The sequence below is a fragment of the Vespa mandarinia genome, chromosome 1 (assembly GCF_050613455.1).
Source record: "Vespa mandarinia isolate Hongniang chromosome 1, ASM5061345v1, whole genome shotgun sequence".
Classification (NCBI taxonomy): Eukaryota; Metazoa; Arthropoda; class Insecta; order Hymenoptera; family Vespidae; genus Vespa; species Vespa mandarinia.
In genome coordinates this window covers 7,482,611-7,510,140 of record NC_140810.1, presented here as the reverse complement: position 1 = coordinate 7,510,140, position 27,530 = coordinate 7,482,611, and the positions used below count along the sequence as shown (strand labels likewise).

The following is a 27,530-nucleotide window of genomic DNA, read 5'->3' as shown; positions in this document are numbered from 1 at the left end:
TAAGAAATTCGAAATATAATTTTCATGTCTTAATATGATCCTTGCAAAGCATCTTTTCTTCTTAAAGATCTCCTTGTGCGAATTCAAGAGATAGATAAGATATATATATATATATTTATATATATAAAGTTGTGATTTACCATTGGTCATTCTATCTAGGCGTGTTTCGAGGCGATCGTTTGAATTATCCGCGACTTTTTCTTTAAATTTTGCTAGATGGCAATTCATTTTTGACTATTTAATAACGAGGATCTCAATACATATCTACGTAAATATTCATATATTTCTCGTCTTATTTTTCGTTTTTCTTTCTTTTTGTTTTTTTACATGAAACTTATTAAATTGTTGGCTGATGTATGGTCGGCTGCGATTTCATTTCTATAATAATACTATGAAGATGATTTCCATTTGGAAAATATCCTCAAAAATCTTCACCTCGAAATATAGAAGCCTATGCGTATGTATAATATATATTTTTTTTAATCTAAATCGATTCATATAGATAATTTATTACCTTCTATTGATCGTACGATTGAATTAGGGTTTCCGGTATCAGAATGAAACGAATATTCGAGACTAGTATATGATCAAAAGTCATGATCCAATTATAAATAGATTTTTTTGAAAATTTTTTAAAGTGAAGATTCTAATGTATTTTATAGTTTGGGCATAATACTACAAGAATAGTTTTATTTGCTCTTCTATAGTTAGCTCTTTTTTCTCTTCTCTCTTAACGTCATTCGAATATTCGTATATTTCAATACGATCAAATCGTGGACAAGATTAACAGTATCGGAAATCGTACGTTGTGCTAATTGCAGTGCTTACGATGTGATAATGTTTTGAATTATTTCGATATTTATATTTCCAGAATCATGAATCAAACACTTTCGTCTGGTCCCTTTCGTATTGGCTTCGTGACACCAGTCGAGTTGTGACATTGAATTCGATGTAAAATATATTTAATTCGATCGTTCCTTATTTTTTTTTTCTGTTTTTTTTTTGCTCTATTCACGAGGATAGGATTTAAATAATTCCTCATATTTTTTATTCGATATTATCTTTCATACAATCACGCCTGGTCGTCATTAATTATCCTTTAACCATTAAACACACACTTTGGATGGAGATTTCACGAGTAAAACTTTGTTTCGGTATAGACGCGAAAATTACTGTGTATGAATATTAAATGAAGTACAATGGAATACAGAGATCATCCGATGAATTGTTCAACAGTCTTTTTTCCTTTTTTCTTTTTTTTTTAGTAAATTTTATTAATATTTTTGTTCTTATGTGAAAATGATACACGATTAATTCTGTTTTCTTTTTTTTCTTCTTCTCGATATTTTAATCCATTTATGTACAAACTTGTACATAAATATAGCTTGATATTTATATAATCATTTTCATTAAAAAGTATAAAATGCAAAATAAGGGACGCTCGATCGAATTCTTCGGATAATCTCTATATAATTTTCCATCGAGCAAATAAGTGCGAAATTTCGTCGCTTTTTCGAAACTTTGAAAAAACGCGTGAGCGATAAAAATCTTGATAATTTCATTAACCCTCTCGCTCGCTTTCTCTCTCTTTCTCTCTTTTTCTATTTATTTTTTTTTTATTTTCCAGTTCGAAGAAGAAATGATTGCCAATATTAGTTTAACGATGTGGTCTCCGAGACGAGTTGTTAGAACAATCGGATTAAAGTTTTCTTCGCGATAGTAGAAGATAAGAAAATGATCTTACTATATAGTCGTTATGAAAAAAAAAGTTATCGCGATGAAAATCTACGAAATATGGTCGATTAAGCGAGAGAAGCGGGTTAGGACAATCGATCTGATCTACGCTTTGGGTTCGAGAATCTCAACGGTGACGTTTTCCAAGACCGGATCCGTCACGTTGTTTTGAGGATTATTTGGTGGAGATTTGTTGTTTGATTTGGTTGATACGGCCGATGCGTTGCCACTGCTACCACGGCTACCACGTCGCGATCCTGTACGTGACCCTGGTGACAGAGATTTTTTTCTTGCTAAAGTATCACGTGCTTTCTTGCGACAGCACGAAAAGCCAAAATAGCTTTTAAGCACGAATACCTGCGCGGAAGAGATGTATTAGTCAATGTTTATGTACTTACTTGCTTTTCTTTTCTTTTTTTTATATATTCTTTTTTTTTTTATATAGAACACATGCATGTCTTTTCTTGGATTGTTTCGAAGAAAACGATTTCGATTTATATATATTCGTTGTTCAAATTAAACTATTTCATAAAAGTGTTTATCACAACACTTCATCATCTCGTATCTTTGAGACATTCCATGAAATGTGATATTCAAAAAAGTATTCGAACGAATCTTCAGCTTCCTTTATCAGATTTGACGAGCTTCAATTTATTATTTCTCATAAATATGAAATATCTCATCGTACGGAAATAAAATTCGTTCGAATAAATTTTAGTACTGTATTTTATAGATCAGATATATTCGAGAAAGAAAACATTCGATTTATGTAAACGCGTTAACAGTATCTAAACTAGTATCTCCACTAGAATAGAAATGAATTGTTACGTTGCTAAATAAATCGCGAAGTTCTATGATATCGTACAAGAACAATTAACTACGATAAAACAATTTAAAAATAATAATAATAATACGTTAATTAAAATTATAAATAGATTACTAACAGCATCTACTGTCAACTGCTATTGAACAACGCTTAGTTTTTAATTACGCGAACCGAACTCTCATGCTTTACTATTGCAATATCGTTGACAAAAATGTCTAACATCTTATACTTTACTATTCTATTTTTATTTACTATTCTATTTCTAAAAGCAGAGAGAAAAAGAAGAGTTTAATAGAACTACACTTCTTCTTATTCCCTCTAAATAATTCGTAGAAAATTTAGCTAACGATAATGATCGTATTATGGTGTTAAGAAAAGAAAAAGTGATTTTGATGATTCGAAAAATAGATGCAAACATATTTGTTGGTTTACTGTAGCAAGCAACTCTAATCGAGAAATTGAATCGCTATATCAAATGAAATATCTTCGTCTATAATAAAACTAATTTAAAGATATATATATACGTTCATGTATACATATGTATAGTATACGTCTACGATCTTAATAATGAATATCAATATTATTAACAATATTATATGTAATTTCACGTATCGTGATCTTGTATCTTGTGTTAATATCTAAATTTTATATATCTAATTTTATAATCTAAAATGGCCGATACGAGAGTAATTGGAATTCTTAAATAGCTTTTCTTAGTACAATCTTGCTAAAGTTTTAGATTAAATGTACATATATATATATATATATTATATATTATATATTATATATTATATATTATATATTATATATTATATATTATATATTATATATTATATATTATATATTATATATTATATATTTATATATTATATATATATGCTCTTTTTTCTAAGAATATTTTTTACAAAAGATTAAGAATGAGAAGAACTTTGTCAAATGAGACGAAGAGAAAGAACATAATAGCTGTTTAGCATAGAGTTATCACTTAATCGATAAATTATGATACATCTTAAAATTATCTCGCAAACTCGAGAGACAAATCTTTACTTGGCAAACAGCTTTTCATCTTGGCAGGCGATTATACATGCGAGTAACGCGAGAAGATACTCTTTAAAGATCGTGGCAAGAACTTTTCTACATAGAGACAGGCAAAACAGATATATAGATAATCAGATATCTCCCTATGTATGTATATGTATTATATATATCTCATAATATACATATGTAATATATATGTAATATATATGTAATATATATTTAATATATATATAATATATATTAAATATATAATATATATTTAATATATATATATATGTAATATATATATATAGTGTGTGTGTACAAGTATGTGTATAGTTTTCAGTTTTTATATATACATACGAGGTGACCAATCAAAATCGATACGTTCTACGTCTTTGTTTGGGACAAAAGCACGAAAAGATATTGGTTCTCGACATCCATTTATACTCGTTCAGACAAATGTTCCTTTATTCTTATCGTTGTGTTTATTCTAAAACAAAAAATCTTTCACGAAGATTAATCAAAAAGAGAATCTATGAATTTCTACGTAATTCCGAAAATTTCTTTTTCCCAAAGTTTTCAAAGTGATCCTAAAATACACCTGATAATCTTGGATATTATCTTACTTTTTCTCGACAAAGAGATTACACTTTGATATCTGAATTTAGATATATATATATATTATATATATATATATATATATATATATATATATATATATACACGAGATAATACAAAGAGAATGTAGATAAATGAGATTGGGGAAAAATGTATTGATCTCGTTTTCAAAAAATATATCTCCAAAGATAATGGTAGATTTCAAAGCAAGAGGATATTACTTTTATAGGATAAATTCAACTCCGTTTATATGTCGAGAAATAAAAATCTATTCGATCGTGCTCGTTTCGAGAGGTCACAGTATATACACGTATATATGTATATTAGGATAGATAGAAGAGTTGTCTGTTCTATTTGAAATTGGACTTGAATAACAAGTTGCTTGCTTAGTAAGTGAATGAATAAAAACCCGTACGGCTCACTCTGTGCTGAGAGTGCTGAGTGTGTTTCGCACCTTGCGAGGCGTTTGGCGAATGTGCACGCAAGGAGACCATCGAGGGTTGCCTCGACGGTACGCGTACACTTGCCCTAGAACCACGACGTTCCTGAGTATGTAGAAGTTTGTTGTCCCTTAACAAGGATACGTTCATCAATCGTGCATTGGGAGTGTTGAAAATCGTTCGATTCTCTCGCCAACGTGCTCTGAAACAATTCAAGTAGGACAAAATTATAGTTTCATCATTTTCAAATAGTTTCATCATTTTCAACTTACTTGCTGAAAAGTCTAAGAACGACGCATATAATGATAAACATCAATGCCATGCCAACGAGAACTCCGATCATCGCTGGGTCCACATATTGCAAACTGGGTGGTTCTTTGTGCTCCGCTAAAAACGTCAAAGAATTTATTTAATTAATGTTCTGTAACGTACTTTATTAAAGACATTCTTTTAATAACTTTAAACGGTATGCCACATATGCCAGTACAATTCCAATAAAGAGCTTCTTTTTCTCATTTTAAAGAAGAACCATCGTTTTCATCCTTACCAATGCAAACTATGACACCGTTGGGCTGCGTCACCGGAATTTTCTCGAAGATGCAAATGCATCGACCGTCCCTGCACTCTGTTTGGCTCACTCGTGCCTCGCATTGTTCGTGAAAGAAGCAGCTCTCGTTAACGTTCGCCGCTGAAAAATAGTTTCGTCAGATTTCCTATTTTTTTCTTATGAACGACGGATGGTTTCTATTATTTATAAAGGTCATCTCTGTGCTTGGAGAAAAAGAATATCAAAGAATCACAATGAAAGCTAATACTTATACAAACTTTTTCCTATTGTTTAATTTTTAATCTAAAAACATTTGATTCATCACAAACGTATAAGTCGTTCGCTGAGATTATTATTTTTAAAGTTTAATATTTCAATATCTGAAAATATATATACATAAGTATGGATTTCACATCGATATTGACGGTTTAACATCGAAACATTTTTCAAAATAATCATAATTAGTTACCTATGTACATATATATATATATATATATATATATATATATATATATATGTTTATATATATTATATATTTATTACTTTGAAATGATTTTTCCAGCATGATAGAATAAAATTTTGCAAAATAAACTTTATTAAGAAAACTTTTTTTCATTAATGGAATCGAAAATAATACTTTATGACAGATTTGATAAATTATTCGATATATTTGCAAATTTTTGAAAACGAAATAAAGAGATCTTTTCTTCCTTTGGAATGACAATATTTTTGTTCGAAAGAGCAAATGATGCAACGTGCATTAACGAAATCACTAACGTCTCTATATATTATATATCCTCCTTTCTTTTTTAAAGGTACTTATTTTTTTATTACGGACAAACAAAAGAGTGGCATTGCATCAAAAGATGCTCATGATACAACGATCAATTATCATCCAATAGTTTGATGCCCATCGAGATTGGGCAAGGTAATCGGTAATGCGCTGTGTCACTGATGGAGAGATTATATTTGGTTCATCTATTATCGAGATATTGGAAGCACGTGTTGTAATTAGTGCATATAGAAGGGTAAAGAACAAAAAGGAAAAGAGAGAGAGAGAGAGAGAGAGAGAGAGAGAGAGAGAGAGAGAGAGAGAAAGAGAGAGAGTAAGAGAAATAAATTTTTTAAACAAATCTGAAATTGTTATATATTTATACGATTATGAAAAATTGAAGAATTTCAATCGACAAAAATAATATCCAATCGATATTTGTAAATTTGTGACGTGCATAATCAAAGGCCTCTATCAAAAGAGTCTTTCTTTACTGACACGGTTAAACATATACTAACTTACGGTGTCCACATTTGTCAATATGATTCGTAACTTTAAATTCTTCTTTACAGGTGCATATATTCTTCTTCGCTTCACAATAAGATCCATCAAAGCCACAATCGCGGTCAGCTTCGCAATTGTCGCCAAATTTCTTATTACCTCGATCTAAACAGAAATATTAAAATGTTAATGTAATGTTCGTAGGTATAATTTAAAAACGATTAAATATAATACATACATACTCGTTAAATAGTAGAATAAAAGCAGCTGATCTAACAATAATAAAAGCATTACGATTAACAGAGCTAAGAAAGCAATCCTTTGCAAGGCAAAATGATCCTGCCTGATTGTTTCATTGTTGCTGCATAATGGATGAATACTATTTGTAGTTGTTAGTATTCTGTTCGAATACTATCGCATTATGATTTGAAATGGTAAATACTCTCTTTCTTGTGATTTCGACAGATATTTACTTACTTCCTCATTTCAGTGAATCATTAACAGTGTGAAAGGAATCTGTAACTAACCCTACTAACTCTGAAAAATAATGGTGCCTTCGTTTTAGAAAATTTTTTACATTTAAATCAATGTAATCAAAGAAAAGATATGAAACTTTTCTTTTATTTTAATATAAACAATAATGGCATATACATTGCACTAAACGTCGGAAATTTTCAAGAAAGATATATATATATATATATATATATATATATATATAGAGAGAGAGAGAGAGAGAGAGGGAGAGAGAGAGAGAGAGACACAATTTTTCCATGGAAATATTTCTACTTAATTTCCATCATAGGACGACTATTTTAACGCTATATAAGAATATTGCATTTTTCATAAATTGGTGCTCGATAATCGGCTGTCTTTTAACACGTTAGTCGATTTAAAAATAACTTATTATAAATATCCTTACGTTGCAACTTTGCTTAGTAATGGTCGTTTCGTCGAACAGTTAAATATATCCTTTAGACGAATAGATAAATTAATGGAAGGTCCACAGGCAAAACATTAATCTATAAGGTTTCGTCGAAGGGTCAATCTTACTCGACGAAGTTATCGACCTATGACTTTATTTACATCGCGCTCGGCTTTCAGTTTCAGGATGTCCTACTTCTAGAATCTTTTTTTACCGAAGAAGACTCGAGCGCAAACCTCTCTTGACTCTCATTTTTTAACCATCAACTTCGTAGCTTTTCCTATTCTTTGGAAATAAAGAAAAGCTTGATTTCAAAATAATTAATACAAATTGACATACAAATTTTCTATCCTACAACGACAACTATTTGATATTTAAGACATCACGCGATTTTACAATTATTTAACTTTTTTGTCTCAAAATAAAAGCAAAAGTCACGATCAAAAGAGGGAATATATGTAGGACGAAATTAAAGAGGAAATTTTCTGTCAACGATTTAAAGTTTTACAATATACGTTGATATTCTTCGAATATTTAAATAAACGACCTTTGAATGATCTATGTATATTGGCAAAGCTAATCGTAATTGTAACAAAAGTAAAACTAATTGTATCCCTTTTAATGTGAATTGCATAAGAATTATATTCGAATGGTAGTCGAACATGAATCTCGTCTTCTCGTACATGACTCAGGTAAGGCCGACTTCCGTGTGCACACGAGCTAAGGTCTCAGAGAAAATCGATAGTCGCAGTTCGCGCATTATTACGAAATTAATTAAGAATCTGTGAAAAAAATTATGTCAATAAACGTTAATAATTAAAATTATTAATCAATTAATATTGGATTTATTTATTCAAATTTGGCAGATTTTTAGATTTTATGCTTAAAATTATAGAACTCATAAATAATTTACATATGGCAATTTATGTAATATAACATGAATTTAGTAAAATATATGATTGATAAAGTGATAACCAAAAAAAATTGCATGTTAATGTAACAGTAGATACATAAATTTAGTGTTAAAAATTTTAGTTGATCTAAATTGATAAATTTTCTGAAATTCACTTGATTTATTCAAATGATAAACGATAGTATAGTATACAGGAAGTTCGCAGTAGTTACAATGTTTCGCATGAAAGTATCGCTTAAGGAACGATTAGAAAGAATTGTGCATAATTGTTCCGTTGATTAGTAAGCCTTTGTTAGTTCTACTCGAAGAAAGAAAGAAAACATTGTAGATAGTCGTCGTGAACGTAGATTTCGTGAGTGGAAGTAAAAAATGGCGACGTGCATGGGTCAATCTACTAGGCGTTAAAAGTGGGTCATTTCGGCATGGCAATTTGCCAGTGATCTTGCTAGTATGAGTCGTTTCTGTTTCTGCCGCAGTGTGACTTTCGAAACTTTTTTGAATGAACGCGAGCTTGAAAGCTTCGTGCGTACACACGCATATGGATTCGTTCATTTAATGTTCATTTTCAAATAACTTGTCTTTTTTTTCCGATGAATTTATATAGAAATCGATCATTGGTTGTTGATATGTTTAAGTAATTAACGAACACCTCGAGCTTCTCGTATTATTTATCTTTCACATCTAACAATATTAGATTATTATACGATACTGGACTCGATTAAATTAATTTATATTATGACTTTCGCTTTTCGAACCTTTTATTTTAACGGAAGGAAGAGAATTATGAAATATGTTCTTTCTTTTCACAGTCCGTTCAAAATCAATGTTCCCAATCAAGAGAGAGTACACCGCATGAGGAAAGAGTATTAAGCGATCGTATATAGATATTCGTAGATTACGTGATAACGAGACAGATATATAAAGCTTGATAGCTTTATAGTTTACTAACACGCGAAAAACTAACCGATGTTAGTTCCACTAATCTTCATTAAACGCTCGACATTTTTTTGACAATATCTTTGTTATTAGGGTGTTTCATTAATCTTCTTGTTAACAATACTGTTTAAATTTATGAATTATTTGTTTTTAAATTTGTATTTTTATTGGAAAATATTCTTTTCGCTAGTATACATTTCATGGAAAACGATTAATTTTATGTTTCCATTCGAGCTTTTAAGCAGATATTTATCAAACATTACTAGAATAAAATTCTCGTTCTCTTTCTGGAACGATATTCATCGAAACGAGTGAATTGTGAAATTAAAGACCTTTGTGGCCATAACGTTTCTGCTAGTGACGTCTTGAGTGCGAGTTATGACTCCTCAGAGAGAAAAAGTATTCAAATGAAAAGAAGCATCGAATGGTCGTTTTCTCAGAGTTGGCACGTACTAATAAAATGCTATGTATTAGAGGCCTTTGTAGGAATGACATTTAACGGTTCAATGAATCTACAATCCGATTTTTAACGTAATTAAACTTCGTAGAAGTTAGGTGACAAGAACGATCTAGCTCGTTGTTTCGATCATTGAGAAAATATTATTTATAAACTAATGAAAAAGGTGAACGTTAAAAGTTTACTATTTATCCGAAGTGTCATTCGTAGTTCTTTCAAACTGAATAGAAGCAACAATAGATAGGCAAAGTAATTAATCAATCGATTTTTCTTTATGATTTATCTTAACGAACGCAAAACTGGTGCACCCTGTCGATACATATGAGAAGGACGCATAATAACGGTAATGATAAAAAGTACGCTTGACTGCTAAAAAATTGCGTGCAACCACGAGCTATCGCAAGAAATTGCCGGTTTCACGGCACGCAACCGTTCCCCGATTACGACACTACCACCCTTTCTCTCTCTCTCTCTCTCTCTCTCTCTCTCTTTCTCTCTCTCTCTTTTCCTTTCTCCTTCTTTCTTTTTTCTTTTCTTTTTTTATCATATCGTTAAATCTTTGTTTCTCGAAATTCCCAATAATATCCTCGTTGACACAGATATTCTTTAATGGTACATATAAAAATATATAGCTATCTATTTATGTTTAAATGTATATATATATATATATATATATATATATATATATATATAATGTCTACAAATGTACGGGGAATATTTGGTACTAAGTACAGATTAGCTACATGATAAATAATGTAACATGAAAAAATAATTTCTCGGATTTATTAAGAGAAACGGGAAGCAGCTATCGTCGATATTTAATAATCTACACTCGAACGTAAATAATGCAGAGTAATTGTTTCATGATAAAAAAGTATATATATATATATACATATATATATATAAAAGATATATATATCTTAACTGTAATATGAAAATCGTTTGGATTGTTTGAGTTTCTACGGGTTACAGCCTTGCACACGAGTAGATTCTAATTAAAGGTGAACAACGACGATACGAGCCAAATTAGGAGTGTTTGCGGAATTCAACCTCAACGCGTCGTTTAACGATATTATAGCTAATCTTACGAAATTTATAGGATATAATATAACCGAATTTTCTGTTCCTAAATTAAATTCAGTTTAAGATGGAATATCTTGAAATTTGTTCATTTTATTTTGATTAAGAATAAGAATGTATTTTTATTGACCGTGTGCATATCTCTCTGACGGAAATACCTTTTTGAATGAAGTTCTTGGAGCTCTGTATGAGGCCTATATGTATTGAGCATCACTAACGGACGATGACAGCGCAAATATTTTCTTTCTCTCGAGAGCCCTTTTTTTGCAAAGTACCATAGCACGTCACGTCATAAAATACTGCCAACGATGTATGTATGTGCTGTAACGACCTACGTTATGTTTCCTTTCATTTCTAGACGATCTATGGAGATATTTTTCGAACTATACAATAGAGAGCCTATATAAAAAATTAATTCTACTGCGATCGTATAATTTGCATGTATAATTCAAGGAATAATGTTAAATCGTTGAGATACAAGAGCTTTAATATAGAGTATTTCTACTTTAAAACGATTGGCCTATTGACAATTTTAAGCAACAGATAGTCGTGTACTTTTCGATGAGATAAAATCCTTTTCTTGTTTCGTTTGTTTGCTGAATATTGATATTTTACTTGTAAATTGAAATAGATCGGAATTTATTTTCTTTAATAATCGAAATGAAATTAATTCAAATGGAAAAAAAGAACATCGAAATATTGATATAGAAATTTTTTTATCTGGAATATACACAAATCGATGTAGTTAAATTCTAGATTTTATCGAAAAAAAAAATACTACGTCGCGTTATGCGTCAGGGTCATATTTATGCATAGGGTCATATTTATTTGACGACAAATAATAATTTGAAATACTAAAAGTTAACGAACTTCATTTATATTGTTCGATCAGTAGTTTTATATTTTGTTGAATACATGAAATTTAACAAATTGGAAATTGCAAATCGTTAATTTAATTACATTGGAAAGTACATTTTAATTAAAACTCACGTTTAACGTTACCACATAAATGTATAATAATTTTTTTCATAAGCCAGAAATATAATTACGCTTATCGTGAACATTTATTGCGTTCACAAACAAATATATAAAAATTTATGTTTTTTTCAAAGAGGAAAATTTTGAAACGAAAAGAAGGAGAACATTTCCTCGAGTTTGAATCACTTGCACGCTTTAGAAAAAGTTAGGTACACGTGCATCTGCAGTGCAGACTGCAGTAACGTTATGTTGAATGCACATCGACCGTTCGTTCACCCCCTACTTTCTCATTACGAGAACAAAAGAAGACACTGAAAAAGAAACACAATGAGGAAACAAAATAATAATACATTTGCTTGGCGCAAAATGAAATTGTTTTATTCAAATGAAAATACGTAACGGATAGATAAAATCTTTTACAAAAAAGGGAATTTATAAAAAGTGAATTACATAAAAAAGAAAAAAAAAATAACGAAAAGTATATCAAATAAAGATAAAGAATGTCAATAAACGTAAACTTTTTTCTGGATTAGTCGCACAAAGCCGCTAACAGATGAAACGTGAATAGCATATTGTCAGCAATGACTTCTTTAAAAGTAGAGCAAAGTTCTTAGTCTACTAGCGTTATTCAATACTTATTCATGATAAAAAGTTGAGCAAAAGAACCCAGAGAGACTTCGATAACCTCTTTCGCTTTTAATAATCGTCCTTATTTTAATCGTCCTTATAATATGTTTAACTTTTTTTTCCTGGCTTATAATATATTATTGGAAATTAATTATGTGGACTCAACGATCAACGATTAATACTGCCGTGTTAGAAAACATAGCGTACAACAAAAATATTCGCGCGTGACCAGAACGTATATATAAGTATTTTGTTTAAATATTGATCTATGCACTATTTTAATTTTTTACGAGACTTTGTCGATTAAAGAATATTTTTATTAGAATATTTTCTGTTGTATTGATAAGTAGATATTCGATCTTCAAATTTCTTTTTCATTCTCAATCAAAATAATCAAAGTTTTTGTTCGTGCTATATTTCCACGTATAACGGGAATCAACAAAGAGATGAATCCACGATATTTATTTTGCCTTAGGATGTATTTTGATTATCAAGTATCATTTTATAAAAAAGCTAGACAAAGTCCGTGTAATTTTTTGAAACGTATATCTACCGATAATTAAAATATCCCAAGGATTTTTTTGTTTCATATATTTAACGTATGTTTGTTTAATATTGACATATATACATCATTCAATGAAATTTATCGCCAATGATAGAAAAATCAAGAAATAATATAAAAGTATGAAGAAAAATGTTGTTCAATGTGAAATCGATCGATGGTTAAGAAAAAAGATCTTTCACGTAAAAAAATGTATGTACAAAAAATCGATAAAACTATCTGATCAGCAGGGTTATTCCATATTTACGTTGTAGAAGAAATTTACAAGCACGAACACCGTACACGAGTTCATAATACAATATTTCTTTTATCGATCATCTGACTGTAGAGACACGAAACGAAGTCGACGGTCCTCGCCAAGGTAAACCCAACACGCACGAACATTACGAAAGTTACGTATGTAGATGTAATTTGATTCAGAGAAAATTCGTGGCATATATCGTGATGTTTCGAGTGACTCATAAGAATATACTCGTGACAGCGTTAAAAAGGTAAAAAAGAAAAAAGATAAGAAAAAAAAAAATATGTTGACTCATTGTAACGATAAACAAACTACATTTGTATCGTCTCGAGAAATCAAGATCGTTAGCATAAAGTAAAATAATTTAATTAGTTAATTCTCTCGAAAGCTTCGTTTCCATTGTATCGTCTCTTTCGACTAATAAGCGGTCTCTTTGATTACGTGCTTTTCAGTTTACCTCTTCAAAGGAATCTCAAGAAGGTAAATAAAAGATTTTAACGACGACTACGACTTATTATTATATACGTTTTAAGATCAAATCTTATTCCGAGATTTATCAAAGACGATGTTCTCGACCTTATAGAAAATAAATTCATAATGTTAACGAATAATTATATCGACGAGTGTCTATATACATTTTTATTTTCGAGTATAAGAAAATTACACTTTGACACGCTTCGAAAGAGATTTTCAAGTATATAATAAAACTTCAACGATTGCAGGATTGCAGGATTACTCTCATAATGCGTAATTTATATTGTAATTCCTAAGAGAAATTTGCGATATATATTCGAGCCACGATACACTACTTATTCATTTATGGCCTTCGCAAAGTTATTTCGTTGAATAGGATTCTCCTACCTGCTGCTCTTGTTTCAACATATGTATGTATCAACTCGAGCTACGTTCTATAGAAGTTTTGTTTAGTGTTGACTTGGCACGAGGCCACTGTCGATATCGAAGTAGTATGATAAAATAATACAAAATATCATTCTTAGAGCGTACAAACGAAATATACATCTATCATTTGAAAGAGCTCACGTATATATCTATTCTTATAAATGGCCGTTCTGTTAAATGATCACTAACGAAGACAAACTTTTACGAGCAACACGAAATCAAAGTAAATTTTAACGAATAGCTTTCAGTTATTTAAAGTAATCCTTGGTGAACCCCACTCGGAATACATTTCATCATTTAATGGACATAAAGCTTTTTGATTTCCAAAGAATAACGAACGAATAAATTCCATATCTAAAAAATAATTTCTGAAGATATATATATTTGAAATATATAAATATATATATATATATATATATATATATATATATATATATTTCAATGTGTTAGTATCTAATCAACTTAATCTTTCCATTATTAAAAAAGAAAAAAAAAAGAAAATGAAATTTGATTTATCGTAAGGATAAAGAAAACAAAAGCATATCAAGGGATCGAAAGTTACTTTTTCTCTCTCTTTCTCTCTCTCTCTCTCTCTCTCTCTGTGTGTTACTATTTACACGCACGAAAATATAAAGCCGCTACAAGTAGAAGAGAAGCACGACCCCATTTTGGTGCACATACGTTGCTTTCGCACGCAAATCAATCAAAAAAAACCTACTGAGTTTACTCGCTGCTGCGTGTCATGCGAACGTACAAATGTTACATGAGTTAATTTATTTCATCCTACGAACGAATAAAATCGTGTCTCTTTCAGTATGATTAAACAAAGCTATCGTAAATTGAAGATTGGACACAATATCGTGATGTACCATATATCTTCTCGGAAAATTACTTAGGGTTATCGGTTAAAAGCTTTTTCGTGTTAATTCTCGTGAATTTTAAAAATGGCACATAATAGAAAAGAAAAATAAAAAAACAAGAAGAAATAAACAAAAAATAAAGAAATAAAAAAGAATAAAGAAATAAACAAAAATAATGTTTATGATATAAGATGACACAATTTTTTTTCTTCACAACTTACGAGGCAAATGTTGATTGAAAACATGATGAAACATCGCAAAATACATATGTAGCTGATATAAACTGACGAATTTATTAAGTAAATAAACCTAATCTAAGGAAAAAATTATATAAATAACGTCTCAAAATAAGACCTCTCATGAACTTCGACGTTTCAGGGGCGCTCGACAACATCATAATAAGCATCAACAATGATAAAAAAAAAATATTTAAATAGAAGAAAATAGGTAGTCAAAAAATGAAAGGGTGGTCAATGAACGAAACTGGAACTATGAACTTACCTACGATGGTGGTCGATTCAGGTGGATCTGGTTGGCCAAAGGCCGGCCGGTCGAGGGCAATTAAGAAGCAAAAGGCAATGGCGCAGATCAGATGCATATTTAAATTCCTGATGTAAGACGAAGAGAAGATCGACGTCATAGCCGTTTCACTTGGTGATGACGATTTACCAACGCTCGAACGTATTGTCATCTCTTTCTCCTTTTTTTGCCACCCTCTGTTTCTCTCTATCCTTCAAGGGTGACACTTCACGCAGTACTCTTTACTCTTTCTCTCTCTCTCTCTCTCTTTCTCTCTCTCTCTCTCTCTCTCTCTCTCTCTCTCTCTCTCTCTCTCTCATATATATATATATACGCACTCACATGCACACACTCACACTCACACACACACACGCACACTCGCACCCACACGCACACGCACTCGTTCCTTCTCTCTCTCACACACACGCTCGTTCTCTCTCTCTTTTTTTTCTTTCTTTCAAGCCCTGCGGTACTTACACCCTCGCACCTGCTCCCTACGCGCCTTTCGTAATACGCACCCGCGGCCGCACCTGCACGCGACGCAGGTTAAGACCGCCGTATCTACTTCCGGTATCACATCTCCGACCGATCAGAGCGCGTGCAATCGATCATGCGCATTCTTTCTAACTGACGCCGCGAGAGCCGACTGATACTGCTCCGAACGAAAATTCTATCCCCACTTGCTATTTGTGCTACCTTTTCTCCCTCCGTTACGTTTTCTTCCCTCCCTCCTATCCTTCTTTCCACTCACCCTCCTTCTCACCAATCAACCCTTTCTTTCTTCTTCCTCTTACACATTCGCCTCTTTGTTACTTTCTTCTTTTTTCTTCTTTTTCCCTCCCTTTGAACTACACCAACGGGTGAAAACAGAATGAGAGGAAGATAGAGAGAAAAAGAGAAACGTCCACAGAGGGTGACAAAGACAGCTGTTTTTTTTCTTCTTCTTTTTCTTCTTTGTCTAGTCGAAGATTCAACGACAACCCGCCAGAAGATCTCACGTGTGTGCGCCACTGCTGTATGCTTAAGTAGCACGACTAGACGATGTGAGTGTCGGTGTATGACCGAGTAAGGCGCACGCAACGACCGTCACTACCACTGACGCCGAAGGTGTGGACGTCGCGACGCCGGGACGCCAGAACGTCGGTGTCCTGCGCAATACAACACTGACTCTATCGCTTTTCGTTATTCGCTGCGACGAGCACGCTGATATGGCGTTGCTGCTGCTGTTTTTCCTATACATTCCCTCTCCTTTACAAACTTACCACTACCGACCTTCGCCTCTTCTTCTTCGAGCTTTTCTAAACTACCACCAGCCTCTAACTTTTCCATTGATTTTCTGACTCATTTCTTGGACAATGATCGTTTACAGACAAGATATGACCGATCGTATTGGACTAAAATTTCTTAAAAATCGATTTACTCTTTTTATCTCTCTCCTTTTTTTTTTCTTTCTTTCTTTTCGTGGATGCGCGCGCTCATAGCTTGTCTAAAATCTTGGCCATTCGCTCTTATCCTCTTTTGGGACTTGTAGAAAATTATTCTTTTACCCTATTCTTTCTACTATAGTAATAATTGATGTCCTCATGCATGGGCAAATCGTGCTCCTGATTGTTAACTCTTATTTCAAGTATGGATACACTATCTATGCAAAATTCGATGTGCATCGTGAAAAAGAAAATGAATTATCTATAGTTAAAGGTATTGCTGAACATTGATCTCCCCAACGATCGGTTATAATCTAATGATTCAATTTACAATAGATAGTGTCTGTGAGAAAATGTTGTGACTCGTTGTAGCAATGTATTGGATTGTTCAGAAAGTAATTTCGTTTTTTTTTCGTGAAAATGAAAAATAATTTTCTTATAATATATAAATATTTTATTGAATTGTATATTGACCATTTTGATCCAATACCTTTTACCATTTTTCTAGCAGTAGTAACATAATTCCACGCTCATAAAACTTTTGATCTTTACTTACAAAACACTAATCAAAGTAAATTTTGACATTCTCATTTGAAGTGAATGTTTTATCATTTAAGAAATTTTTTAAAGACTGAAATAAGTAATAATTCGAGGATGCCCAGATCTAGCGAATATGGTGGATGTGGTAGCATATCCCATCCAAATTATATCTTCTGACGGGTTACCTAACTTTTGTGCGGTCAGGCATTATCGTGATGAAACATTATACCTTTTCTGTTAATTAATTCTAGCATATTTTGTTTAATGAAATCACTCAACTTTTCCAGTCGATGGTAGTACATTTCCGAATTAATTGTGGAATTATTAGATAGAAGTTTAAAGAAAACAATTCACTTAAAATCTTACCAAACAGAAAGTATCACTTTTTATGAGTACCGGTTTTCGGAGTGCTTTGAGCGAGCTCATTTCTTCTGCTCCAATTATGATTCACTTTAGAAATGGATAATTTTCTTGACGCTTGAGAAGCAATTCACAGATGTTAATACGAGCAAATCACTTTTTTAAGAATATGTGAAACTCATATATCGAGCTTCGAAAGGAAACCAAGTCATTTCACGTAATCATAAACGGTCGAATTCGATAAATTTAATCTTGTAGCGATTTCTCGTGTTATTATTTGTCGATTTGCTTTATTTTGTCTTTATCAGTTTCAATATCAAAATTGCCGGAATGAAATTTTACAAACCAGTTTTGGAACTGGCGTTTTACTAAGACATTTCCATACACGCCACATAACTTCTTCCTTGTTTGAAGTTAGCTGCTTAAAAATACAACTAATTCTTCTGTTGAGGAAAAACGAAATTACTTTCGTTTTTCGAACGAAACGAAGAACCGAATAAATCGAGCGGAGGAATGTTGTTTTGGTATTACGAAAACGAGGAAACTTTTTTGAGAATTCGTTGTTGCGTAGAAGGAACGACTAGTTTTTAACGTCATAATTCTCTTTTCCTCTCTTTCTCTTTCTCTCTCTCTCTCTCTCTCTCTCTCTCTCTCTCTCTCTCTCTCTTTCTCTTTATCTGAAGTAGGACACACTTTTACTTACCGCTGAGATCTTACGCAATACGCAACCTCCTCGATCCTTCCATTAACGAGAACCGAACAGTGAAACCCTTTTCGACGAGCAACTAACAATAAGTTCATATTGCCAATCTACTTCACAGCATGAAGTCCAACGAGTTTGTGCGTTAATGGCGAAAGGAATCAAGCTAAAATCACCTTCCTCGATCGATCGTTGTGCAATTTTAATCGAGTCGAATACCTTTGCCATACATCGTAGTCGTATCTCCAGGCTATTTTATCTTTATAGACATACACACACAAACATACATATATATCTTTTTTAGTCTTTTTTAACGAAACCAAAGCAAAAACCTTCTTGACTAGTCTTCGACTTTTTTCTAACAAAGATCACATTAGATCTCGTTGACGTTGAATCACCAGGAACAATATTTCATCAATAAGTTACCCATGGGAGTTCATTTAATTATCTTTGGCATTTGATCGATCAATTTTTACGCAACATCGTCTGCTGGAAGATAATATATCTGCATCGTTTATCAATACTACGTGTCTTAGAAAGAATTTAATGGGTCTTATGTAACTTTGTTCTGAAACGATGATATACTTACTGTCGATAATCATTTTAATAGTTCTTTTTATTAAAATCATTAGTTTATTAAAGAATTGAATAAAAAAGTAGAATAAAAAAATTGAATAATAGTGTAGAATACTTCGATAAATATTAATTGATTCTAATATCGATTATCTTGCATCGATACAATATCACCATAGACGTTATTATACAATATCACCATAAACGACATTTTTCTTTCCGAAATTATCAAAATATGAGTATTATTACGTGTTAAATCCTAAAAATGAAAAAATATTGTTAATATCGATCTTTACTAAAAAACAATAATCAATTACATATTTATATGAATATACATACATATATTATACTTGCATTGAATTTTTTCCTTTTTTTTTTTTCATTGGACCACACGTGCAACCAAATCCGACCAAAATATCGCGTATTCTTTTAAAACAGTACCACTGAAAAAAAAAAACAAATTAAAGAAGAGAAAGAAGAAGGTTTTATATATCTATATCTATTAATATACAATTATCTCTCGTTTTATTCATTTTGATTTCATCTATGCCAAATGTATTTCCATTGATTTCACAGATAAACGAACTATTCAATTTCTATTGAATCCAAAATGCCGAGATCTATCCTACTGGCGAAATAATTTGACCGGTAGCTTTCGGTTCACCGACTAAACTTTCTAAGCCCCGTAATGTAGGATGAAAATTTGCAAGATCGTTTGTAAGTTCTGCGAAGCGTTTCTGAAACGGTAAACGTGTTCAGCTATCTCCATTTACAATCGTTGGTGTAATAAAATTAATTAATTTTAGTGACGAGCAACATACAATCGACGTACACATAGATATCATTGTATTATGTTGATAAAAATAATTCACTAAATTATCACATAATAAATTTAATGTTCACATTGTCGTTTTATATTATTATTAATTTCGCGATTTTTAATAAAGTAGAGAGATAAAGTCGATTCAAAATGATGTAATGTAATTACCAAAAAAAGGAAATTAATTAAAAACCAGAAGAAAGAGAGAGAGAGAGAGAAAGAGAGAGAAATACCACGACTTCTCGTGATCATGTTATTGCGTTAACTCAATCTATGTATGTCGTGTTATTGGTATGTTAATTATATGTACGAATATAGTAGACTTTCTAAACGCTTTTATACCGGGTGTTCCAAACTGTGTAACCATAATATATATAATGTTCTTTATAAATGTTAAAGGATACCGCACTTTAAATGATTACAACTTTAAAAATGTATGATTATCAGATGTTTACAAGAGAATTGATCGCGTTATTGCGATTAGACAGTTTGTTAAAATCCATAACTCGATGAAATATCAATAAAAAAATACACTGTAGATGTTCGCATATTTTGTTCGGCTTAAAATATTGAATACTATTTTTAAAAAATAGTTAAAAGTTCCGTATCTTGACTGCAATGCCTTTCACGAAATAGTTGCAATAAATTATATTTCTTTCCTAAAACTTAGCATCTTTTATTTAAAACGTTCACTTATAGAACCAATAGGACAAGAGATATTTGACCATATCGTTTAAAACGGGATACCCGTTATACATATATAACGTCATCATAAGATCTTTGATCACGCAGTAGAAGACGAAGTGAGTGGAACTAACATCCATCTCTCTCTCTCTCTCTCTCTCTCTCTCTCTCTCTCTCTCTCTTTTTCTCTCTCTCTCTCTTTACGTTCCTAATAAATAATATACTTGTCGTTCTTCGAAGAGGATTGACAAATTTAGCTTGTCCTATGGAGTCACAAATTTTTCGATTTTATACAGATGGATAAAATTATCGTGAAGAACGGAAAACATCGATTGTTCTTCTCCATTGCGTCTGATCATAATCGCCATTACTACTATTTACGAGTCTATATCTTTCAATGTTAAGTCCAACTACTGGCGGCTGCTTCTACATAGATATTGCTACTTGCCGAGCCAACAAACTTTACACTTAGGAAACGAAGTGAGCTACTCCATAGGCATAGATAATTCATTTTCTTTTACGTTACAAAAATTTTTAGCGAATTTACAAATAATTTCGTTTTACTTTTAGAAATAGATCATCTCTAAAAAAAAAAAAAATAAATTGTATTTTTTATTTAAAATTAATTAAGATTACTTTTTTTAAATAAAAATTAAAATTCTAATTTTAAATTTAACGTAATTTCGTATTATAATAAGAAGCTAATGTATTATACTAGAAAAAGATCTATTGTTAAGAGTTAATCTGGCTTATGGTGTTCGGACTCAATCTTATTCAATCTCCGAGTTACTTTTGATAATGAAAAAATACTTTATGAAAAAAAATCATATGAGAAAACGTAATCGCATGAGCTTTAGAAATCTTACGTAAATCTTCGTTAATTAACAAGAAATTTTATAATTTTTCTTTCGGTGTATTCTAATATACTGATTAATTCGAGAATCATTTCTTCATTAGTTACATTTCGAAAATAGTTATAATTGTTAGCATTTTTTCATTGAACGAAGAAAAATTGTATCGAAGTACTCACGTAAAATAAACCTGGCCTCGAGTATTTGGTGGTGCATTCCAAATAAGAGTAGCCTGTTGTTTTTCACGTGGATCTGCATGCGTTACAGCACTGCATTCAGGATGGGTGTTTGTATTTGGAGTTTGTGCCCAAGAACCAATCCAGCTATTGGTATTAGAATCGCGTGCTTGTAAGAAAAATCCTTTGAAAGATGAACCACTAATAGTTACTGAAATCAAAAAGTAATTAAATGAAAGTATGACGAAATTATTGTATATTTTATGATAGTTTCTTCGATCTTAAAGATTAAGGGATAAAAGTAATTATTCCAAGTGAAATGCAATACTATAGTAAGCTGAAAAGTGTAAGATCGACTGATCTGCACTATGAAGAGAGAAGTGTCAACGTTGCATGTTCTCTCACGTACACATTAATGCTACTTGCCATCGTTTCTTAAAATCGATTAGCGAGCTCGCTAATGCAAGTAGTTAAGAGCACAATGGAGCGAAAATAACGTTCGCTGTATCTTCCCTTTCTTTAAAGTATTCTTTTCATAAAGAGAGTTTGAAATTCTTCTTTTCTACGATAAAGTGAGCTTCTCATATTTCTGTAAGTAACTTTATACATCATTTTAAATATTTCTTATCAAATAGACACAAAGATTTGTTTCGAAAAAAGTAACTTTGATTTATCATAAATATCGATTTTATATCGCACGTTATAATTAATATAATAAAATATGAGAGCGCTATGCTTCGAGATTAATCGTGAAAAATTTTATATATTTCCTTCATGATTAGAAATTGCACGAAAATCGTGAATGTAATATTTATTACATACCGGTAATTTGCGATCCTGGAATGTATTCAGATGACGAGGCTACTAACGTATAAGGGTTTTTATTCAAGGGTTGACTACGTGCTTCCCCGTGATAGGGTTGATTCGGTCGTGGTTTGACACATGCATCTACTGGTGCACCATCAGGAAAACCGAAAACGGGGACCAAAGAGAGGGCAATTGTTGATATCGTGAATACAAGATTCCTAAACCAACTCATCTTTGGAAGATCCTTGTGGCCTTTGCAAACAATTAAAATTTATTATATTAAAAATAGATGTGATCCTTTTTTTTTATTAATAATTCAAAGTTATAGACGAATGGAATAGAATATTAAAAGAAGCTCACTTAACTTTACCGATTTAGAATGATCGTCATTGATTAGACGCTTACTTTTTAATTAGTTTTAAATCGGAATGAAATATCCTAAAACTTGCTTTCACTTGATTTCGTTGGTCCTCCTCAGAGAGGTGTACGAAAGAAACTGCAATAACCGATCTCTTGCGAGTAAGTCAAATGTCACTGGAATCCCACCATTCATTGGCAAAGTCTCAATCCGCTTTAGCGAATTGTTACTTTCACTCGATCCTTTCTCGCTGTTGTAATATTTTATCGCTTTATTTTGTTTTTTTACTCAAATATATTAAAAAGTTACTTTTTCAAATGTCAGTCATCTATTAAATAGAAAGTATAAAGTATTTAAGAATAAATTTTATACTTTCATTTTGATCATTTTTTGGAAATATAAATCAATAATTTTATCGATAACCAGACAATCTGCTTCATTAATGATATATACATAGAATAAATCTGTTAAAATTGAATCGAAAATAAGCAATTAAATTAACAATTAAAAAATAAGATGACACGATTCGCATAATATTCCTGATATTTCAGTATATATATTTCGTAATATTATAATATTCTCCGATTAAATATATATTTTTGTAATAGTTCGAATTGTTACATACATACATATATATATATATATATATATATATATATATATATATATATATCGCATTCGAGCAGAGAATTCTCTAAATGCAAAAGCTAATTTGACCCTTTCACTGTTGAATGCCACACACGCCGTGTTGTTCATTTATATTTGCACACCCATCATCATAGAATTTGCTTGATGTTTGATTGTCACGCTATGTTATTGACACACATAGATGCTTTTCCAATACATCAATCATGTGTTGTATAATACAATATTCTTCTACAGAAGAATTAACATATCGCGTTATACAAAAGTTTTAAAGAAAAATTCTATCTGATAAAGAAATATAATGCTCTTATTGTTGATAATAAAGAACAATATAAAACTATAACAATGAATTTAATACAGATCTTTCAATATTCTATTTTTATTATAACATTAATCTCGTATCACAAATACAATTGTACAACTTGATTACATATTATATTATATTGTGGTCCTCTTGTAATTTTTCTTTTATTTTATACTATTGTGTTTTAAACTGTGTGTATGTATATCAAATAATTTAATAGAAAATAATTACAAAGAATATTACAAACGCACGTGTATACACACACATAGAGATACACATATAAAAAAAAAGCTAAATCTTATTGTACAAAATGACAGACTGCAATTATAAGTGATATGATTTTTAATAATTTTACAGAATAACTTTTAATAATTTTACATTGTTCTTAAATCATTCTATGTAACATTACATTATCGTACTTTTCTTGTCTATCGTTGTAAATTATATATAAATAAGATTTTGTACGTAAATATTAACGAAGTTATATAAATGTACTAAGTTTAATATAAGTACCTGTGTATATATGAGCAACATAACAACACTTTTTACATGTACATATTTCTCATTGAACTCAATACAAATAGATAGCAATAGCAAAAATATCACAGACTTAAAATCAGTGTATCATATATAATGTATAAAAAGACAAATAAAAGGGGGTTTATGTCTGATGTAGATTAGATTTATCATTACGTTAACATTTGCTCGTTTGTTCAAATTGATGATCAAAACTATTTAATTCCTACATGAAAAATTCATATCCCTGAGAACAGCGTTTAAAGTTCACTGAAAATATATCTGAGAATATATCTTATTTTTTATTGTCATAGGAATTAGAGATCATGCATGATAATTCTAACACATGTTATGGCTAAACTAAAAGTATGATGAGAAGCATTTAATTAGATACAGTTTTGTATATACATGAATAAAATTACTATGATTTTTTATATCATAAATTCTCATCATTTGTAATCTAATAAAATATAAATAATAATTTACTATCTATATAAAAATCATTCAACTATTAGATCTAACTTAAACTAAATTAAATCTAAGAATGTTTCTGTAATTTAATTTAAAGGATTAAATGTCATGAACATATATAATGTGTTTTAAACCTGAGTTTGATTATTTCATATTTTACGAAATATACTTATATAAATTATAAAATCTTGATATAAACACATATAGAGCATTCTTATTCACTTTTTGTTAAAATGATATTAATGATTGATGCATATTCATTTATCAAACTAAGAACACGACACACCACTGAAAATATAATACTATACATCTATCGTGTAATTGCGAAAGATAAAATCTTTAAGAAAATTTTATAAGTTTTGAGAATTTTCCATTACCTTGGAAAAAAGCCTTTAAAATTATTGATGTATTTATACTTATTAAAAAAAATCGTATGACAAGTTTTTTATAGTAGCATATAACGAAATAAAGCAGTAACGTACAGAATACTACCTTTATTTCTTTTATTGATAAATACTGCTTTTCTTCGTCATAGAATATCCTAAAAACGTAAAAGCAGTATTTAATTTTCCCGAATAACATTTCATAGGATTTTTTTTACTGCTTTTCTTTATAATATCTGATAGAGTTTTACAAGTCGAATCCAACGATATAAATAAATCTGAATGTCAAAAAATTGCAGATATCGCCTTTTTCAACTACACGTTAGATATAGAATTACTTATTTTCTATGTTTTGCTATACGTCTAAATGCACCATCATTTTAAAATAAAATTTTAGTCAGACTTAGATTTAGAAGAATATTGATTGTTTTCTATGATTTCAATTGCACAGGGTCGCGGGAACCATCCTCGTATTCGTTTTATGGGAACATCATTTACAGTCTCTTGCTCCTTTTGTCCAAATAACCAATATCTATAATAATTAATTTGCGAAATTCTTCTAACTTGAAATAATTATATCAATGAAAAATTCAATGTTAAAATATTTTGACTCAAATAAAACAATACCTTCGCCAACGAGTAACAATCACAATATCTCCTACGTTTAATTTAATTCGTGTTTCATCTGTATAAGGAGGATAACACAATACACCACAACCATATCGAATTGGTACCCATGAGCCAGAAGAAGGTTCTATTATTCTGTATTTACGCGCCCTTTTCCGTTTATCCACTTTTTGTGCTAATTGCTCTTTCTATAATAAAACGTTTGTATTCTACAGGTATAAACAATACTTAAAACTGACTAAAACGAAGATTATATTTTACCGTTAATGTGAATTGATCACAACTATCAATCACAGGCCAATGTATACCATCACCTACAGGAGAGCAATCCCATGTAAAAACTTGTTTCATATTAAATAGCCATCCTTTTGAATATGGATAGACGAATTTCTCATCAGTACCAAATCTACGATAACGTGCTTTTTCTAATATCCAATCCTCTATTTCTGTTTTGTTTTTTAGAATAGCCATCATCTAGTAAAAATATAAATAGTGTAAATATAATGAACTATCCATTTCTTATTTAAATTTTGATCACATACTTGAAAGAAAAGTAACATTCCTACTGTAAAAACCACACCAATTGATAAACCGATGGTGAAAACAACTAAAACCAAAGTAATAAAAGAGGGTGGTGGAAATGGTATAGGTTTGAATGATAATACAGTTGCAACCCAAGAAATTAATATGAAGGTGGAAATGCAACAGCCACCAACTGCACTTGCTAAAAATGCTGTAAAATGCCCATGATTATGATGACCAACACAGTTGTTTATCCATGGACAATGGTGATCCATTTTCAGAACACAACGATTACCTAAAACAATGATAAAAGACAAATTGTAGGCCAAATAATTCTTTCTGTTATTGATAAGTAATAACTTACATTTCCTGCAATGATGAGATCTTGGCGCTTTATATCCTTGACAAATGATACAATACTGCAAAAATTGGATATCTGACGCTTTTTCCTAATAGAATCAAAATTCACTTTTAATCATAATGTTTAATTGAATTTTTTAATTATTATAAAATAATATTACCGGCATCCATTTTAAAGGTAAAAAACCAGGTCCCTCAGAAATTGCACTGATGAAATGAAAAAGAGTACATCCACTAAGGACAAAAAATAAACAAAAATTTATTGTTGCCCAAAAACTTTCTTCAGGTGGCCACCATTGTGTAGTACAATGTATCGTCATTATTGTAATAATTTTTATGATTCCTAAAAAAATATAATATCTTTAATAATTTTTTATAGAAATATTTTGAATTTCCCGCGAAAAAAGGTTTGTAATGAAAGGGGCGGAGGCTATTATTTTTGTCATTGCAACGAATACCATGAATTATTTAGCATGTAAAATAGTCTAGAAAGTATATAAATCTATATTACTTTTTATCTGTTAAGTATTCTAATTATTATATAGCCATAAAAGAAACTTTATTTAAGAAAGCTATCAACGATAGCAGACATACCTAAAGCAATTAATGGTCCCCAATGACATATTCTATTTAATGGATCGGTACACATATTATTGTAATATCATTCAAATCGAATTCGAGATTTTTCGTAACTGCATATAATCCGCTAAAATCTGTTATCCAATAAAAGTATTGATAAAACGAAGCTATCAAATCTCACAGATGATCTCGAAATAATGTATTCCAATTTATGGTCTACGAGGTTGACAATACCAAGCTCAACAACTTCACATCATATAGCAAATCATAGAAAATGGCGCTAAATTCAAAATAATGATTCAACGTTCGTACGAAATAAATATATTTATTATTCAACAATGTAATTATTTAAATAAAAAATAATGTAATTATTTAAA

General features: G+C 30.7%; 3 protein-coding genes across 11 annotated transcripts; all 3 read right to left on the bottom strand.

Moving 5' to 3' along the window:
- Window positions 1-1,204: 1,204 nt before the first annotated feature.
- On the bottom strand, window positions 1,205-16,720 carry jus (EB domain-containing julius seizure protein). Of its 4 annotated transcripts, none has more exons than XM_085657018.1 (7): window positions 15,931-16,709; window positions 15,436-15,660; window positions 6,480-6,623; window positions 5,186-5,326; window positions 4,911-5,025; window positions 4,653-4,840; window positions 1,205-2,003 (listed from the first exon to the last, which is right to left on the bottom strand). In XM_085657018.1, the coding sequence occupies exons 2-7, from the start codon at window positions 15,623-15,625 to the stop codon at window positions 1,840-1,842; spliced, it is 942 nt and encodes a 313-aa protein (XP_085513144.1). In that variant the 5' UTR covers window positions 15,626-15,660; window positions 15,931-16,709; the 3' UTR covers window positions 1,205-1,839. The 4 variants fall into 4 exon arrangements, with proteins under 4 accessions (XP_085513144.1, XP_085513142.1, XP_035734332.2 ...); XM_085657016.1 differs by having other exon boundaries at window positions 15,436-15,679; window positions 15,931-16,708; XM_035878439.2 differs by having other exon boundaries at window positions 15,436-16,706.
- A 1,841-nt stretch (window positions 16,721-18,561) lies between these two features.
- LOC118446968 (putative defense protein 3) lies at window positions 18,562-22,952 on the bottom strand. Of its 5 annotated transcripts, none has more exons than XM_035878248.2 (5): window positions 22,759-22,913; window positions 22,404-22,640; window positions 21,585-21,792; window positions 19,390-19,493; window positions 18,562-19,309 (listed from the first exon to the last, which is right to left on the bottom strand). In XM_035878248.2, the coding sequence occupies exons 2-4, from the start codon at window positions 22,618-22,620 to the stop codon at window positions 19,430-19,432; spliced, it is 489 nt and encodes a 162-aa protein (XP_035734141.1). In that variant the 5' UTR covers window positions 22,621-22,640; window positions 22,759-22,913; the 3' UTR covers window positions 18,562-19,309; window positions 19,390-19,429. The 5 variants fall into 5 exon arrangements, with proteins under 5 accessions (XP_035734141.1, XP_085513165.1, XP_035734138.1 ...); XM_085657039.1 differs by having other exon boundaries at window positions 18,565-19,309; window positions 22,754-22,913; XM_035878245.2 differs by having other exon boundaries at window positions 18,579-19,309; window positions 22,749-22,912.
- Window positions 22,953-23,892: 940 nt separating this feature from the next.
- Window positions 23,893-27,404, bottom strand: LOC118446990 (palmitoyltransferase ZDHHC6). Of its 2 annotated transcripts, none has more exons than XM_035878278.2 (7): window positions 27,169-27,404; window positions 26,736-26,808; window positions 26,579-26,663; window positions 26,235-26,509; window positions 25,954-26,166; window positions 25,693-25,880; window positions 23,893-25,597 (listed from the first exon to the last, which is right to left on the bottom strand). In XM_035878278.2, the coding sequence occupies exons 1-7, from the start codon at window positions 27,195-27,197 to the stop codon at window positions 25,459-25,461; spliced, it is 1,002 nt and encodes a 333-aa protein (XP_035734171.1). In that variant the 5' UTR covers window positions 27,198-27,404; the 3' UTR covers window positions 23,893-25,458. The 2 variants fall into 2 exon arrangements, with proteins under 2 accessions (XP_035734171.1, XP_035734170.1); XM_035878277.2 differs by having other exon boundaries at window positions 23,894-25,597; window positions 26,736-26,917.
- Between the last annotated feature and the right edge of the window lie 126 nt (window positions 27,405-27,530).